At 42.0% G+C, this 14,399-nt stretch overlaps 1 protein-coding gene across 1 annotated transcript in view; it reads right to left on the reverse strand.

The window, feature by feature from the left end:
• The window catches only part of col7a1l (collagen type VII alpha 1-like), a 65,094-nt gene that overhangs the window by 26,193 nt on the left and 24,502 nt on the right, over window positions 1-14,399 (reverse strand). Inside the window, exons 20-42 of the mRNA XM_052554597.1 lie at window positions 13,996-14,142; window positions 13,146-13,394; window positions 12,582-12,721; window positions 12,304-12,427; window positions 12,082-12,225; window positions 5,614-5,801; window positions 5,454-5,531; window positions 5,352-5,369; window positions 5,242-5,268; window positions 4,370-4,438; window positions 3,736-3,816; window positions 3,597-3,623; window positions 3,201-3,245; window positions 3,054-3,122; window positions 2,848-2,943; window positions 2,633-2,659; window positions 2,470-2,523; window positions 2,051-2,122; window positions 1,727-1,786; window positions 1,594-1,620; window positions 1,458-1,502; window positions 1,218-1,253; window positions 497-541 (exon numbers count right to left, since the gene is read on the reverse strand). Coding sequence (XP_052410557.1) covers window positions 497-541; window positions 1,218-1,253; window positions 1,458-1,502; window positions 1,594-1,620; window positions 1,727-1,786; window positions 2,051-2,122; window positions 2,470-2,523; window positions 2,633-2,659; window positions 2,848-2,943; window positions 3,054-3,122; window positions 3,201-3,245; window positions 3,597-3,623; window positions 3,736-3,816; window positions 4,370-4,438; window positions 5,242-5,268; window positions 5,352-5,369; window positions 5,454-5,531; window positions 5,614-5,801; window positions 12,082-12,225; window positions 12,304-12,427; window positions 12,582-12,721; window positions 13,146-13,394; window positions 13,996-14,142 — 1,868 coding nt within the window. The remainder of the gene's footprint in view (window positions 1-496; window positions 542-1,217; window positions 1,254-1,457; window positions 1,503-1,593; window positions 1,621-1,726; window positions 1,787-2,050; window positions 2,123-2,469; window positions 2,524-2,632; window positions 2,660-2,847; window positions 2,944-3,053; window positions 3,123-3,200; window positions 3,246-3,596; window positions 3,624-3,735; window positions 3,817-4,369; window positions 4,439-5,241; window positions 5,269-5,351; window positions 5,370-5,453; window positions 5,532-5,613; window positions 5,802-12,081; window positions 12,226-12,303; window positions 12,428-12,581; window positions 12,722-13,145; window positions 13,395-13,995; window positions 14,143-14,399) is intronic.

Raw genomic sequence — 14,399 nt, forward strand, 5'->3', positions numbered from 1 at the left:
AGGTTTCATTTGAAACTAACTGAAAATCTGATTTGTCAGAGATGGACACACAGTGGCAAGGTTGCATGTGAAGGATATAATAATATAGTATTTCTAAAAGTTTCTTAAAGTTGCCGTCTCATTATTAGGTGGAAACTCCACTCAGATGTTTCTCAGTTTTAATCAGGTCGATAACGGATCCTTAGTTTGATGTGTATTTTGGAGTCCATCACTGGCCAGAGAGCAGAGAGGAGGCGTTTTGCCTTTTTCTTAATCGACTCTTTTAATTTCCCCCGAGATCTACAGCTCATCCTGGCTCTTAATAGAACTTCTGACAGCCGCATACAGAGTGGAGAAGTTTGAGCGAACAAATGTTAAGGATTTGACTTTTTAAGAAAGCATTTGTGCAGTGCAAGTGATTTAAATCCGTTTAGTGGTTCATCACACATCTGACCTTTTCCTGCAGTTGCTATTTCCATTTTTCAGGGAAGTGAACAGGTGAAAGTTATGGACTTACTGCAACTCCTGGAGGCCCGATAGGTCCGATTTCCCCACGTTCACCCTGTCAAACAAAGCAGGTTATCACTGATTAGGCTAACTCTCTGTTTATGCAACTGAAAGCAAATGTCAGGTGTCAAATAATATCTACATGCAAAAATGAATATACAACTAGAAAGCCATAATTGTAAAATAAAACTGAGAAGGTAGTCAGGTCTTGTATCTTCCTGAACATGGTTTATTTTTATGACTAGCTAACTTACTACATATTATCCAACTTCTAACATGACTGCTTGCCAAGTATACGAATCAATGGACATGAAATATTGATTTGAGTCAAGATTATGTTATTATGAGAGATGAAAGAGCCAGAAATATCTGACCCACAGACCATCAAGTATTCTGGACAGCAAGAAGCGGATGTTGATGTTTAGTGCATTTGATGTTTGAGAATATTCTAGATTTCAATGAGGAAACAGGGTTCTGAACACGATACTAGTGAAATAAACTGACTCTACATTTTTGAACATGCTGAAAAGTAAAGTATTATTTTAAAGATTTACAGTATTATGGATCAGGTTATTAAATACAGTGCAGCACTAGAAAAAAGCACTGACTTGATGTGATAGATTTTTTGTATTATTATTATTTTTATTATCATTTAGAGAAAGAGCAAATCGGTTAAAACAGAGAGAGCAGTAAGAAAGTCATGTACCTGACTAAATTGTGTAAAATCATACCTTGTCTCCTTGATCCCCTTTAAGACCCTTTTTCCCCTAAAACAAAGACGATAACACAACAACAGTGAAACACCACTGCCATTATGAAGCACTTAACATTTATTAAACAAATCTGCATCTAAGGTTGACATCTGTTAAAAGGTTCTTGGCCAATGTCTGTGAAAGACAGACAATTTTAATAGCTCAAATTGACAGGCGAAACACTTCGATGCTGAAATGGTTGTGTATATTTTGACAAACCCGAGGGCCTGTGATTCCCTGGACTCCTTGGGTTCCTACTTCTCCCTTTGGAAGAATATGGAAACTACAAATTACACATCGCACAAGCCAATTGTCTTTTACTCCGCTCCATTGATTTTAAATGCAACATGCTTACCTTTGGGCCTTGTAGTCCTGTATTACCCTGAAAAATTGATTAGCATCGATTTAATAATTACCCTTAAGATTTTTCACTGTGGAACATGCATGTGTTTAATGAAATACTAATATAACCCATCAGAAACAAATACCTTTTCTCCTTTTGGCCCAAGCGGACCTTGAACACCCTGAATTCCGATACCTTCCTCTCCCTTTATGATGAACACAAAAGAAATTCAGTCAAACAGCAGCTGCACTAATTTTAGCTTCATGCAGTCCTGACAGGCCTTTTTTTTTTTTTTTTTTTACAGCTCTCCGAACAATGAGACTTCCAAAAAGATAGCAGGCAGATGAGCAGAGAGATTTAATTTATGCATTTTAACTGTCTTGGGCAAGCTGTAGGAAGTTGTTTCTTAAAATAGCTTTTATACCACTGCTGAAAGCACAACATTATACTCTTTTAGATCTTCTCAAACCTTCTCCCCCTTCTGCCCAGGAAGTCCTGAAAGTCCATCCACTCCCACTGCTCCTGGTAAACCTGGTAGACCCTAGGAAAACACATCCACAAGAATTAATTACTTATTACATTTTATAATATTTTAAACACAACCTACTTAATGGCTTACATTCAATAAAACTGGCAAATTGCTACCATTTTTTTTTAAGATGACTGCATATAAAACAGGAAATTTTGAAAGTATTTTCTACACAAATAATCTTGTTATATTTTTATATCTTGTATATAAGTTTTATTCATCTACAACTTTGAGAAATATTTTTTGAAGTACTGTATACTTCTAGCTGTTTCTGCATATTAATCTGGGTTAGTAAAGTATTTGCATTTTTAGTAAAAATCGAAAGCTTTAAAAGAGTAAGTCTTAAAGCATGCACTAACATTACTTCCATGCTCCCCCTTTTCTCCTTTCGGACCCGGTTTTCCACGTGGACCCTGAAGAATGGGAGAAGCATCATAATCACACATTAAGGACGAACTCTGCATGTTTTTTTTACATAAAATGTTAAATGGTTCATTGTTCATTGAGCAGTAGATGACTTACTTTAGGACCAGATTCTCCAGTCTCGCCCTAAGAGGAAGAAAAATACCATGAAAAACTACAAATACCACACGTTCATGTAACATAGACTTGTATTGTAACTTCACGCTGTGCACTGAAGCTGCATCTGTTGTACATACAGTAAAAACCTTAACAACTAACATAAAATGATTTTTTGAAATTTAGATGTGTGCATACTTCTAATATTTTATACTAACCTTAACAGAGAGTCCAGGAGAGCCTGGAGGCCCAAGCAAACCAGGAAGTCCTGGAGGACCTGATACCCCTGGGACCCCGGGAGCACCTGGAGGGCCCTTTTAATCAAGTGGGAAAAGCAATGCAGTTATAATTTTTAGTAGATTAGTTGCATGTTATGCAATGTAAACAACTGAACAGAGCTGTATAGTATGATATAATCACTTACAGAGGATCCAGGTTCTCCTTTACGTCCTGGAAGAACCTCCATACCTCCCATAACATATCCCGGTTCACCCTACATGAATAAAAATAAATACAATTCAAATAAACAACATATACAACATATCAAATGTTTGGCAATTACTAAACGTACTCTCTCTCCTCTCTGTCCTTTAGGTCCAGTATTACCAGGTGGCCCCTGAGATTGTGAAGAAGAGAAATAGGAAGAGATGTAAAGAAAAGGTTAGTTTGCTAGTCACTTTCACAATGACACACAGTATCGAACTGTTTAAAATTTGAAACATTCAATAAAAGGGGGTGAACGTTTAAAAGAAAGTGAGGGCAAATACACTACACTGACTAGCCAGAATTATTCTCTCTGTGATACACTCAAAGATAATAACAGCTTTCCCAATTCTCCAACCAAGACAAACAAAGGACTATAGGACATCACATACATGTTTAAAATAAGCATACTAACCACCATTTCAGGAATATACCAATTTAAATATCACCACCTACACTGTTTTTTATATAGTGAGACACTTACCATGTCACCCGGAATTCCAGCCGCCCCCTGAATCAGATTGAGAGATTGTTTATGCACATCCACAACTGTAATCAACAATATACTTCTACATTTGTTACATATTTTGCTGTATTCGACTGAAGTTCGATCCATCCTTTACCCTTTGTCCAGGAGAACCAGGAGGTCCAGATCTACCCGGTCTTCCTGGTAAACCCGGAATTCCATCCGTTCCGGGAAGACCCTGATGAATGCAAAGTGGGAATGATGCAGACAAGGGAAAAAAAATGATACAGAGATTGTTTGATACTCCTCAAATATAACAACAGAACATCTTCAGTGCACATATTACTTTGAAAGCAAATATAGAGCAATATGAATCCGCGCATTAACATTGATACACATCACAAAAATAAATAATGAAACATCATAACAATACTGATCTTGTTAGCGAGACCCGTCACATTTCATTTGTTATTCAAAAGAGTCGCTTTGATATGACAAGTGCTTTCATGTGTCGCCTTCTCAAAGAGATAACAGGAAGAGAAAAAGCAAAGTACGAATAGCATCCCGTACAGAGAGAGATCTGTGATATTCATAATTAGATTTAATCCTTTAATCTACACAAAAACAATCTCATCATTAACAGAACGGCTCGGTTTACATACTAAATGCTTCAGTAATTAGCATAAACATTAGCATGCAATTATGAAGACAGAGAGGGGGTGTTTTATTGATGTTTTTTTAAGTTATTGTTGTGGAACTTCATGAGTGCTTCGGATGTTGGATGTACTCACGCGTTCACCCTTTTCACCTTTGACCTTTAGAGAGAATGAGTCATAATGTCCCGGGCCTTGCTTGAGTCGCTATATCAAAAGAAAAACATTCAAAAAAGAAATGCTCTTAAAATAATACCGCAAGAAATACACTAGATTTTGACATTTTCTTTAGACATTGTGTTTGCAAATCTAGTGCTGTAATCGTTAAATAAAAATAAAATGATTGAAAACATTCTTGTTAATTAAAATGTGATATATAAATATATGAATATATATATATATATATATATATATATATATATATATATATATATATATATATATATATCTACATGTATATATATATATATATATATATATATATATACATATATATATATATATAGTATATTGTAAATATCAGAAGAAAAACTCTAAAAACTAAATGAAAATTAGAAATGTTGACAAAGTGAAATGAGTTTGTGCACTAAAACTATTAACTGAAATAAAACTGAAACTAAAATAAATTAAATAATTTAAATAAATTAAAACTATTTATTGATATTAAAAAACCAAAAACTAATAAAAATTAGAAAAGCACAAAAATTACTAAAAATTTTGCTAAAATTTAAATTAAAACTGAAAATTGAATAATAAAAGCTAATCAAGACATGAATAAAAACGATAAAAGTAGATAATTAATACTATAATGACATGAATAGAAAATGAATAGAAATTAAACAAAAAGTCAAATAAAAATGGAAAAAATATTTAAAAATATAATTCAAAATATTAATAAAACTGTAAAAAACAATACAAATGACACTGTGCAAAATTCGCAGTTAAGATGCCATTTAATCACTGAGATAATAGAAATGAAGAAATAGCAGTCTGCGGTAGTCTAAACATACCAGGCCACCATGACCAAATCCATCGCCCTGCAGTGGAGAAATTAGATACGATTATATGATCAGTTATAATTATTTGATCAATAATACATGATAACACAATTGCCACTTACCTTCTCTCCTTTCTGACCCTGTGAACGACAGCAAACCGGGAATGAGGATTCATATAAGACATGGTGTGACAGCTGTAGAGAGGATGCAGAGGAAGTGTTTACCTTGCAGCTAAGTGGACAGGGCCCTTCTGGTTTACTGAGAGCTTCTGGGTCATCTGTAGGTGTGTCCAGTTGAGCAGACTAGGACAAAGACAAATACAAATCTGACTAATGCAGCATGTATAGTGAAAATAATACTCATACTGGGATCTGCTCGGCCCACCTCATCGTGTTGTTTGAACTCTGATTGTAAGGCTTCGCTACAGATGCTGTGGATAAACTCTCTCTCGATGCCTGGAAGATCGTCGAAATCATTGGCCAAGAAGATGTTTGTGTAAGTGGTGGGAGAGGCGATGGTCCTCAGCTCATTAATATCTGCATGAGCAATGCCGATGACCAACACACTGACACCTAATACATGAAAACACATTAATGCATTCCTCCACTCGGCGTTATACTAAAGTGTTAATAAATTATGATGAAGTTTATAAACACATGTTCCTCTCAGAATTTATGGCCAGTATATTTTGTATTTTTTGAGAGAAATGTTAATTTATACTTTTATCCAGGGAGGACTCATTACATTTTTCAAAGGTGACAAAAGTTTTTTAATAATAGTATTTAAAAAAATAAAAATCTACTTTAAATAAAAGTAATTTTATCACAATTTTCAGAATTTTGGAGAAAAATAAAATATAAACTCAAAATAACCTTTCTAATTTAATTTTTCATAAAATAAGCTGGAAAAAAGCTTCCAAAGTTACCAGTTCTTTTAAATTATTATAATATTTTTAGCGCTGTCAAATGATTCACTGTGATTAATCATATCCAAAATATTACATAACTGTCATGATCCTGGTTCCCTTTCCCCTTTTCCCCTCCCCTCTCTGATGCTTTTTCTTCTCTTCTCTTTGCACTAATCTTTCTTCTCTCGTTAATCTCCTTCAGCTGCTCCTCATTGCGCTACTCTTCGCGCTTGGCTTCCCGCACCTGTTTCCTCTTCTCCTCTGATTAACACTCCTACTTCTTTCCCTTTCCTCCCTACCTGCCTCGCCAGATTATCCCCTAAATACGCTTAACTGGTATGTCTTGTTCCCTGTCGTTTTGTCCCAGTCTTAGTCCTGTTTGTTCGGGGTGCTGTGTGTGTGAGCCTGGAAGTTTAGCCGCTGCTCGTCTCCTGACCTGCTGATCTCTCCCTCTTTACTGCGAGGTTGCGGAGCTGTCCACCGTACTCAATCCGCCGGGGCGGCCGGTGGCTTTTGCTTTCTCCTTTTGAACAAAGACGAGTTTTGGTTCCAGTTTTGCCCTTTGGGCTTTTTTCTGTTTGCATTCCCTAATAATCTGAAGCTCCTGAGTTTGAACATTAAAGACAATATTTGCTCCGCGAATTGCTCTCTCTGGTCCTCTTTCCACACGACAGAATAATCTGGCCATTATGGACCCAGCAGGAGAGCATCCGATACAGACGGCCGTCGAGATCCAGGGAGTTATGCTGGGTAAACACGAGGAGGAATTATCGGCCGCCAGACAGGCCGTGGAGACGCTGGCGGCTCAGGTGACGGATCTGGCTAGACAACTCCACCAGTGTAGTCTCAATCCGCCAGCCCTGTCCGGATCCGTTCACTCCACGGAGCCTCGCATTAACAACCCGCCGTGCTATTCCGGTGAGCCCACCCAGTGCCGTTCATTTTTAATCCAATGCGAGGTTGTGTTTTCCCTCCAGCCGTCAACCTATTCTGGGGACAGGGCCAGGATCGCCTACGTTATCTCTCTCCTCTCCGGACGGGCTCGCCAGTGGGGAACGGCAGTCTGGGAGTCAAGGGCTGTGTGTGTCGAGCGTTTTTCCCTCTTCAAGGAGGAGATGATCCGTGTCTTCGACCGGTCTGTCTACGGGGAGGAGGCCTCCCGCCTCTTGTCTTCTCTGCGCCAGGGTAAGCGCTCAGTTACAGACTTTTCTATCGAGTTCCGCACTCTGGCAACCTCCTGTGGCTGGAATGAACCGGCGCTGCTCGCTCGTTTTCTGGAGGGGCTCCACGGGGGTATAAGGGATGAGATATTGTCCAGGGAGGTCCCTACTCGCCTGGATGCACTGATCGACTTGGCCTTACGCATCGAGAAGCGTTTTGACCAGCGCCGCCGCGCTCGGGGTCTGGAGTCCGCCCTACTGGCCCCTCCGCCCGCCGATCCCCTGGCACTTCCCTCCTCTGAACCTGAGGCCATGCAACTGGGCGGCATCCGCATTTCCGCTGCAGAGCGAGAACGAAGAGTGGTCAATCGACTCTGCATGTATTGCGCTTCACCTGCGCATTTTGTCGCCGTGTGTCCGTTAAAAGACAGAGCTCGTCAGTGAGGGGAGGGCTTCTGGCGAGCGCAACCACTCTAGTCTCTCCTCCTAACTCCTGCACCACCTTCTCGATCCATCTTCGCTGGCCTGGCTCCTCTGCCTCCTGCAGGGCTCTGATTGACTCCGGGGCCGAGGGCAATTTCGTGGATGAGTCATGGGCTCGTGCGCAAGGTATTCCCCTGATGGAGTTAGATGCACCCTCTCCCCTATTTGCTCTAGATGGAAGCTCTCTCCCGAGGGTTAACCATGAGACTCCACCCTTAACACTCACTATCTCCGGTAACCACCGTGAGACCATATCCTTTTAACTTTTCATTCTCCTTATTTCCCAGTAGTTTTAGGGCATCCCTGGCTAGTACTTCATAATCCCCAGATTAACTGGATAAGGGGTACCATCCTCTCTTGGAATGTGTCTTGTCATGTCAACTGTTTAACCTCTGCTATTCCTCCTGTATCCTCTGTCTCTGTGTTTCAGGAAGATCCAGGGGATTTGTCTGGGGTGCCGGAGGAGTATCACGATCTGCGGATGGTTTTCAGTCGTTCGCGGGCCGCTTCTCTCCCCCCTCACCGCCCTTATGACTGTAGCATCGACCTTCTCCCATGCACTACGCCACCTCGTGGTAGACTGTATTCCCTGTCGAGGCTAGAACGCGAAGCTCTTGAAAAATATCTATCGGAGTCCCTGGACGCAGGTACCATAGTTCCCTCATCCTCTCCCGCGGGCGCCGGGTTCTTCTTCGTTAAGAAGAAGGATGGTTCCTTGCGCCCCTGTATAGACTATCGGGGCCTTAACGAGATAACTATTAAGAACCGTTATCCATTACCCCTCATGTCATCGGCCTTTGAGGTCTTGCAGGGCGCCAAATTCTTCACGAAGTTGGACCTTCGCAACGCCTATCACTTAATTCGCATAAAGGAGGGGGATGAATGGAAGACCGCGTTTAACACGCCCCTTGGGCACTTTGAGTATCGCGTTCTCCCGTTCGGCCTCGTAAACGCCCCCGCGGTTTTTCAGGCGTTGGTAAATGATGTTCTTAGAGACATGCTAAATATATTTGTTTTCGTCTATCTAGATGACATTCTTATCTTCTCGCCCTCCCTCCAGGTGCACGTCCAGCAGGTTCGCCGCGTTCTTCAAAGGCTTCTCGAGAATAGGCTGTTCGTCAAGGCGGAGAAATGCTGCTTTCACGCGCGCTCGGTCACCTTTTTGGGATCGGTTATTTCAGGGGAGGGCATTAGCATGGACCCCGCTAAGGTTAAGGCGGTAATTGACTGGCCAGTTCCTGATTCTCGCGTCGCCTTGCAGCGTTTCTTGGGGTTCGCCAATTTTTACCGCCGCTTCATTTGCAACTACAGTCAGGTCGCCGCGCCCCTAACCGCCCTTACCTCTGTCAAGTCCAGTTTTGAATGGACCGAGTCCGCCCAGCGCGCTTTTGACCGCCTGAAGACCCTTTTCACGTCCGCTCCCATCCTAATGACCCCTGACCCCTCCAAACAGTTCATAGTCGAGGTTGACGCGTCCGAAGTAGGCGTTGGAGCTATACTCTCCCAGCGGTCTGCCTCCGATGGTCAGATCCACCCCTGCGCTTTTTTCTCGCACCGACTAACTCCCTCCGAGCGTAATTACGACGTGGGTAATCGTGAACTACTCGCTATCCGCCTCGCGCTAAGTGAATGGCGTCAGTGGCTAGAAGGTTCCTGCGTTCCTTTCTTGGTATGGACGGATCACAGGAATCTCGAATATATTCGTTCAGCGAGGAGGTTGAGTGCCCGTCAGGCTCGTTGGGCATTATTTTTCACCCGTTTCGACTTTTCTATTTCCTACCGACCCGGCTCGAAGAACGTCAAGCCTGATGCTCTGTCCCGCCTCTTCGATTCCTCAGAGTGCTCCGAGTCACGCGTTCCCGTTATCCCCGAGGGGCGTGTGATTGGTGCGGCCATCTGGGGAATCGAGAGACTTGTCAAACGAGCTCTTTCTCACTCCGCCACTCCCCGTCGACGCCCCTCTAATCTTCTTTTCGTCCCTGCATCCGTCCGTCCGGCTGTCCTCCAGTGGGCTCATACGTCCAAATTAGCTGCCCATCCCGGCGTTAGGGGCACCCTGGCTTCCATAGGCCAACGGTTCTGGTGGCCCTCCCGCGAACGGGACACTCGTAGTTTTGTAGCCGCCTGCGCGGTGTGCGCACAGACGAAATCTGGTAACTCCCCTCCGGCCGGCCTTCTTAGACCCCTCCCCATTCCCTCACGCCCGTGGTCCCATATCGCCCTTGATTTCATTTCGGGTCTTCCCCCGTCGGCTGGAAATACCGTTATCCTCACTGTCATCGACCGCTTCTCTAAAGCAGCGCATTTTATTCCTTTACCCAAACTCCCCTCCGCCAAGGAGACCGCCCAGACTGTCGTTGAGAATGTTTTTAAGCTACATGGTCTACCTTCTGATGTCGTCTCTGATAGAGGTCCACAATTCGCTTCGCAGTTCTGGAAGGAGTTCTGCCGTTTAATCGGTGCATCCGCTAGCCTCTCGTCCGGTTTCCATCCTCAGACTAATGGTCAGGCCGAACGAGCCAATCAGACCATCGGCCGCATATTACGTAGTCTTGCGTTTCGCAACCCAGCATCATGGTCTGAACAGCTCCCTTGGGCTGAATATGCTCATAATTCGCTCCCGTCCTCGGCCACTGGGCTATCCCCTTTTCAAGCTAGTCTCGGTTATCAGCCACCCCTGTTCTCGTGCAAGGACTCGGAGTCCAACGTCCCGTCGGCTCAGGCGTTCGTTCAGCGCTGTAAGCGTACCTGGAGGAGGGTCAGATCCGCTCTTTGCCGTTTTAGAGACCGGACCCTACGTATTGCTAATCGCCGCCGAGTCAAGAGCCCTAGATATATTTGCGGTCAAAGGGTTTGGCTGTCTACTCTTAACCTGCCCCTCCAGTCGATCTCACGCAAATTGACCCCTCGTTTCGTTGGGCCGTTTCGAGTTTCTAAGATTATTAGTCCTGTCGCGGTCCGCCTCCAACTCCCTCCCAATCTCCGTCGTGTCCATCCTGTTTTTCATGTGTCTTGCATTAAACCGGTTATCCGCGCCCCACCCCGGTCTTCCACCCCCCCCGTTCAGGTTGAGGGATCCCCTGTCTACAGGGTTCGTAGATTATTGGACGTCCGCCGCCGGGGGCGGGGTCGACAGTACCTAGTGGACTGGGAGGGTTATGGTCCCGAGGAGAGAAGTTGGATCCCCTCCCGGGACGTTCTGGACCATTCGCTTATTGATGATTTCCTCCGCTCCCGCCAGGCTTCCCCCTTGGGAGCGCCAGGAGGCGCTCGTTGAGGCGGGGGCACTGTCATGATCCTGGTTCCCTTTCCCCTTTTCCCCTCCCCTCTCTGATGCTTTTTCTTCTCTTCTCTTTGCACTAATCTTTCTTCTCTCGTTAATCTCCTTCAGCTGCTCCTCATTGCGCTACTCTTCGCGCTTGGCTTCCCGCACCTGTTTCCTCTTCTCCTCTGATTAACACTCCTACTTCTTTCCCTTTCCTCCCTACCTGCCTCGCCAGATTATCCCCTAAATACGCTTAACTGGTATGTCTTGTTCCCTGTCGTTTTGTCCCAGTCTTAGTCCTGTTTGTTCGGGGTGCTGTGTGTGTGAGCCTGGAAGTTTAGCCGCTGCTCGTCTCCTGACCTGCTGATCTCTCCCTCTTTACTGCGAGGTTGCGGAGCTGTCCACCGTACTCAATCCGCCGGGGCGGCCGGTGGCTTTTGCTTTCTCCTTTTGAACAAAGACGAGTTTTGGTTCCAGTTTTGCCCTTTGGGCTTTTTTCTGTTTGCATTCCCTAATAATCTGAAGCTCCTGAGTTTGAACATTAAAGACAATATTTGCTCCGCGAATTGCTCTCTCTGGTCCTCTTTCCACACGACAATAACATTACAAAATATATGTGTGTATATTCATTATGTATATATACATACAAACACATGCATGTACAGTATATATTTAAGAAAAATATGTTGTTTATATATTAAATATATGTATATATATATATATTATAAAATATAATAATTTAAATCTACAGTATAATTATAAAGTAATTATAAATATCAAAAAATATATACTGTATGTGTATTTATATATACATAATAAATATACACAGTACTCATATGTAATATAAAAAAAAAACGTTTATTTTATATTCAATTAATCGTTTGACAGTGCTAAATATTTTCCAGTATTACAGTTTTTACTGTATTTTTGAATAGAAGTGAAACAAATCTTACTGAGCCCAAACATCTGAACAGCATTTTATATTTAATTGTGTTCTAATATCTGTCTATTCCTGCGCTGCAGTTGATAATACTCACCCAGAGCATGTGCTATCCTGGAAGGTGGCTCTACGTCATCCTGTGCTCTCCCGTCTGTCAGTAACACTAACACGTGAGGGACTTCCTGTCTCATACCCAAAGACTCCTGAAAAATCTCCCTAAGGACATAGCTGATCCCACGACCTACACACACATTCACAATCAAAACCTTAATATTTAGCATTAACATTTTTTTATCTTTGAATGTGTTTGAATGTGCACCTGTTTTTGTGTTCCCCCCTCCGTAGCGGACTGCACGGAGTGCTCTCAAAACGGAGTTACGGTCTTTGTGAGTGTTAAAGTTGAACTCGATCCTGGGCTGATCACTGTAGTGAACTACTGCTATCTAAGGCAAGTTAAAGAGATGCTTTAATCCACACTTACAGTGCATTAGATATTTGTGCTTATTATGAGACTATAGATTTAGTGACCAAGATAAAGAATCGTCCCAAATGAAGTGGAAAGCATTTACTTTAGTATAGCACATTAGCATGTCCTACCTGCGTTCCTTCAGGTCCTATAGAAGGGAAGTAGGTGACGATTCTAAACAGGAAATCCTTCAGCTTGCCAAAGTTATTTGTTCCAATGCTCCAGGATTCATCAACCAGAAACACAATATCTGCTTTCACCCTGCCACACACTAACAGAAGGAAGCACACAATTCATTCACATTGTATAGGTTTACATTGTGTAGACAGTGCAGTAAAATATCTAAGCTTCTTAAAGGCATCCTATCATAGAAAATCAATTATTAACTGTTTAATTGTGTGGTATAATTCAGCACAGATGTAAAGCTGAAAATGTAACGCCTGTTAGAAACTGTTTTTGTTTAAAATTTTACATGCACATGGGGCATTGACAAGTACAAAAGAGCAAAACAATGAAAGCAGCCTGTTTTATTCTAGGGGTCACTGAGAGGGTGGGAAAAGGGCATGAAAGCTAAACAATGAATATTTCCGGTGCATAAAAAAGCAGAAGCTTTTACATTTTTTTAAGTTAAAAATTTTACTTGAAAACTGAATGAAAGACAAAAAAAGATTAAGACCCAGCTTAATGGGAATGACCTGGGCCAGGTGGAGGTGTCTTGACAGACTTGACAGTGGTTCGGTCATTTACTGTGGTAATCCTGGTCAGTGCTGAAGCTGTTTGGCCAGTAGTGAGTCTCTGAGTGGTTGTGGGTGCGCTGGGGGCTTTGACCAATGGGGTGCGAGTATTTCTGGTTGTGGTGTGTAGGGGCAAGTCTTTGATTTTGGTATTAGCAGAGACAGGGGCTGGCGTAGGGCTCTGGACAGGAATGAGACGAGGAGCTCCCACTGTAAAGACAATCAAACAAAAAAACAGTATATATTTGCTTTTACTATACACCACTGTTCAAAGGTTTGGAGTCTCATATGGCCACCAAGGCTGCATTTATTGATCCAAAACACAGTATAAATGATAATATTGTGAAATAATTGTTAATCTACTGTATATGAAAAAGTGCAAAGTAGAATTTTCAGTAGCGATTACTCATGACTTCAGTGTCACATAATCCTTAAGAAATTATTCTAATATGCTGATCTGCTGCTTAAGAAACATTTCTTATTCATATCAATGTTTGAAAACATTTGTGCTCCTTAATATATTTTTTGATGGAAACCGTAATAATTTTTTTCAGGATTCTTTGGTGAATAGAAAGATATAGAGATCAGCATTTATTTGAAATAGAAATCATTTGTAATTTTATAAATATTTTACTATCACTTTTAATTGATTTGATGTGTCCTTGCTGAATACAAGTATTAATTTATTAAAACACACACACATACACACTGCTGACCTCAAACATTTAAACAGAAGTGTGTTTTAAAAATAAACTTTCCAGTATAATGAGTTAAAAAACTTTTCCATGATATCTGCAGAGATGGGTCTTACAGATCCTTTTAGTGATGGTTGTGACCGGACCCTCCACTTCCCCATAAAGAGGTCTGATGGAAAATATATAAGTTCTGCCATATAGCAGATCTCGGATCTTATAGGAGGTGAAGCCAGAGCTCAGCAGATCAGAGGAGATGTCCACCTCTACACAGAACATAGACAGACAACTGCATTAGGACAAAATAATATCAGCATGAATGTGACAAACAGGTGAAGGGAACAAAAAACTGCAACATCTGCAATAAAAAAAAAGCTACAAATTTTACCCCAGATTTCAGATGCCATAAACTCTTTTATATCAGTTTAAAACACTTCAAGGACACAGCGGCTTCCAGAATCTGAGTTCTGTGTCTCGTGTTATAAGCTGAAGTAAAAGTCCACTTTTAAATTCCTCATAACCT

Source organism: Carassius gibelio, chromosome B4, assembly GCF_023724105.1.
Source record: "Carassius gibelio isolate Cgi1373 ecotype wild population from Czech Republic chromosome B4, carGib1.2-hapl.c, whole genome shotgun sequence".
NCBI lineage: Eukaryota > Metazoa > Chordata > Actinopteri > Cypriniformes > Cyprinidae > Carassius > Carassius gibelio.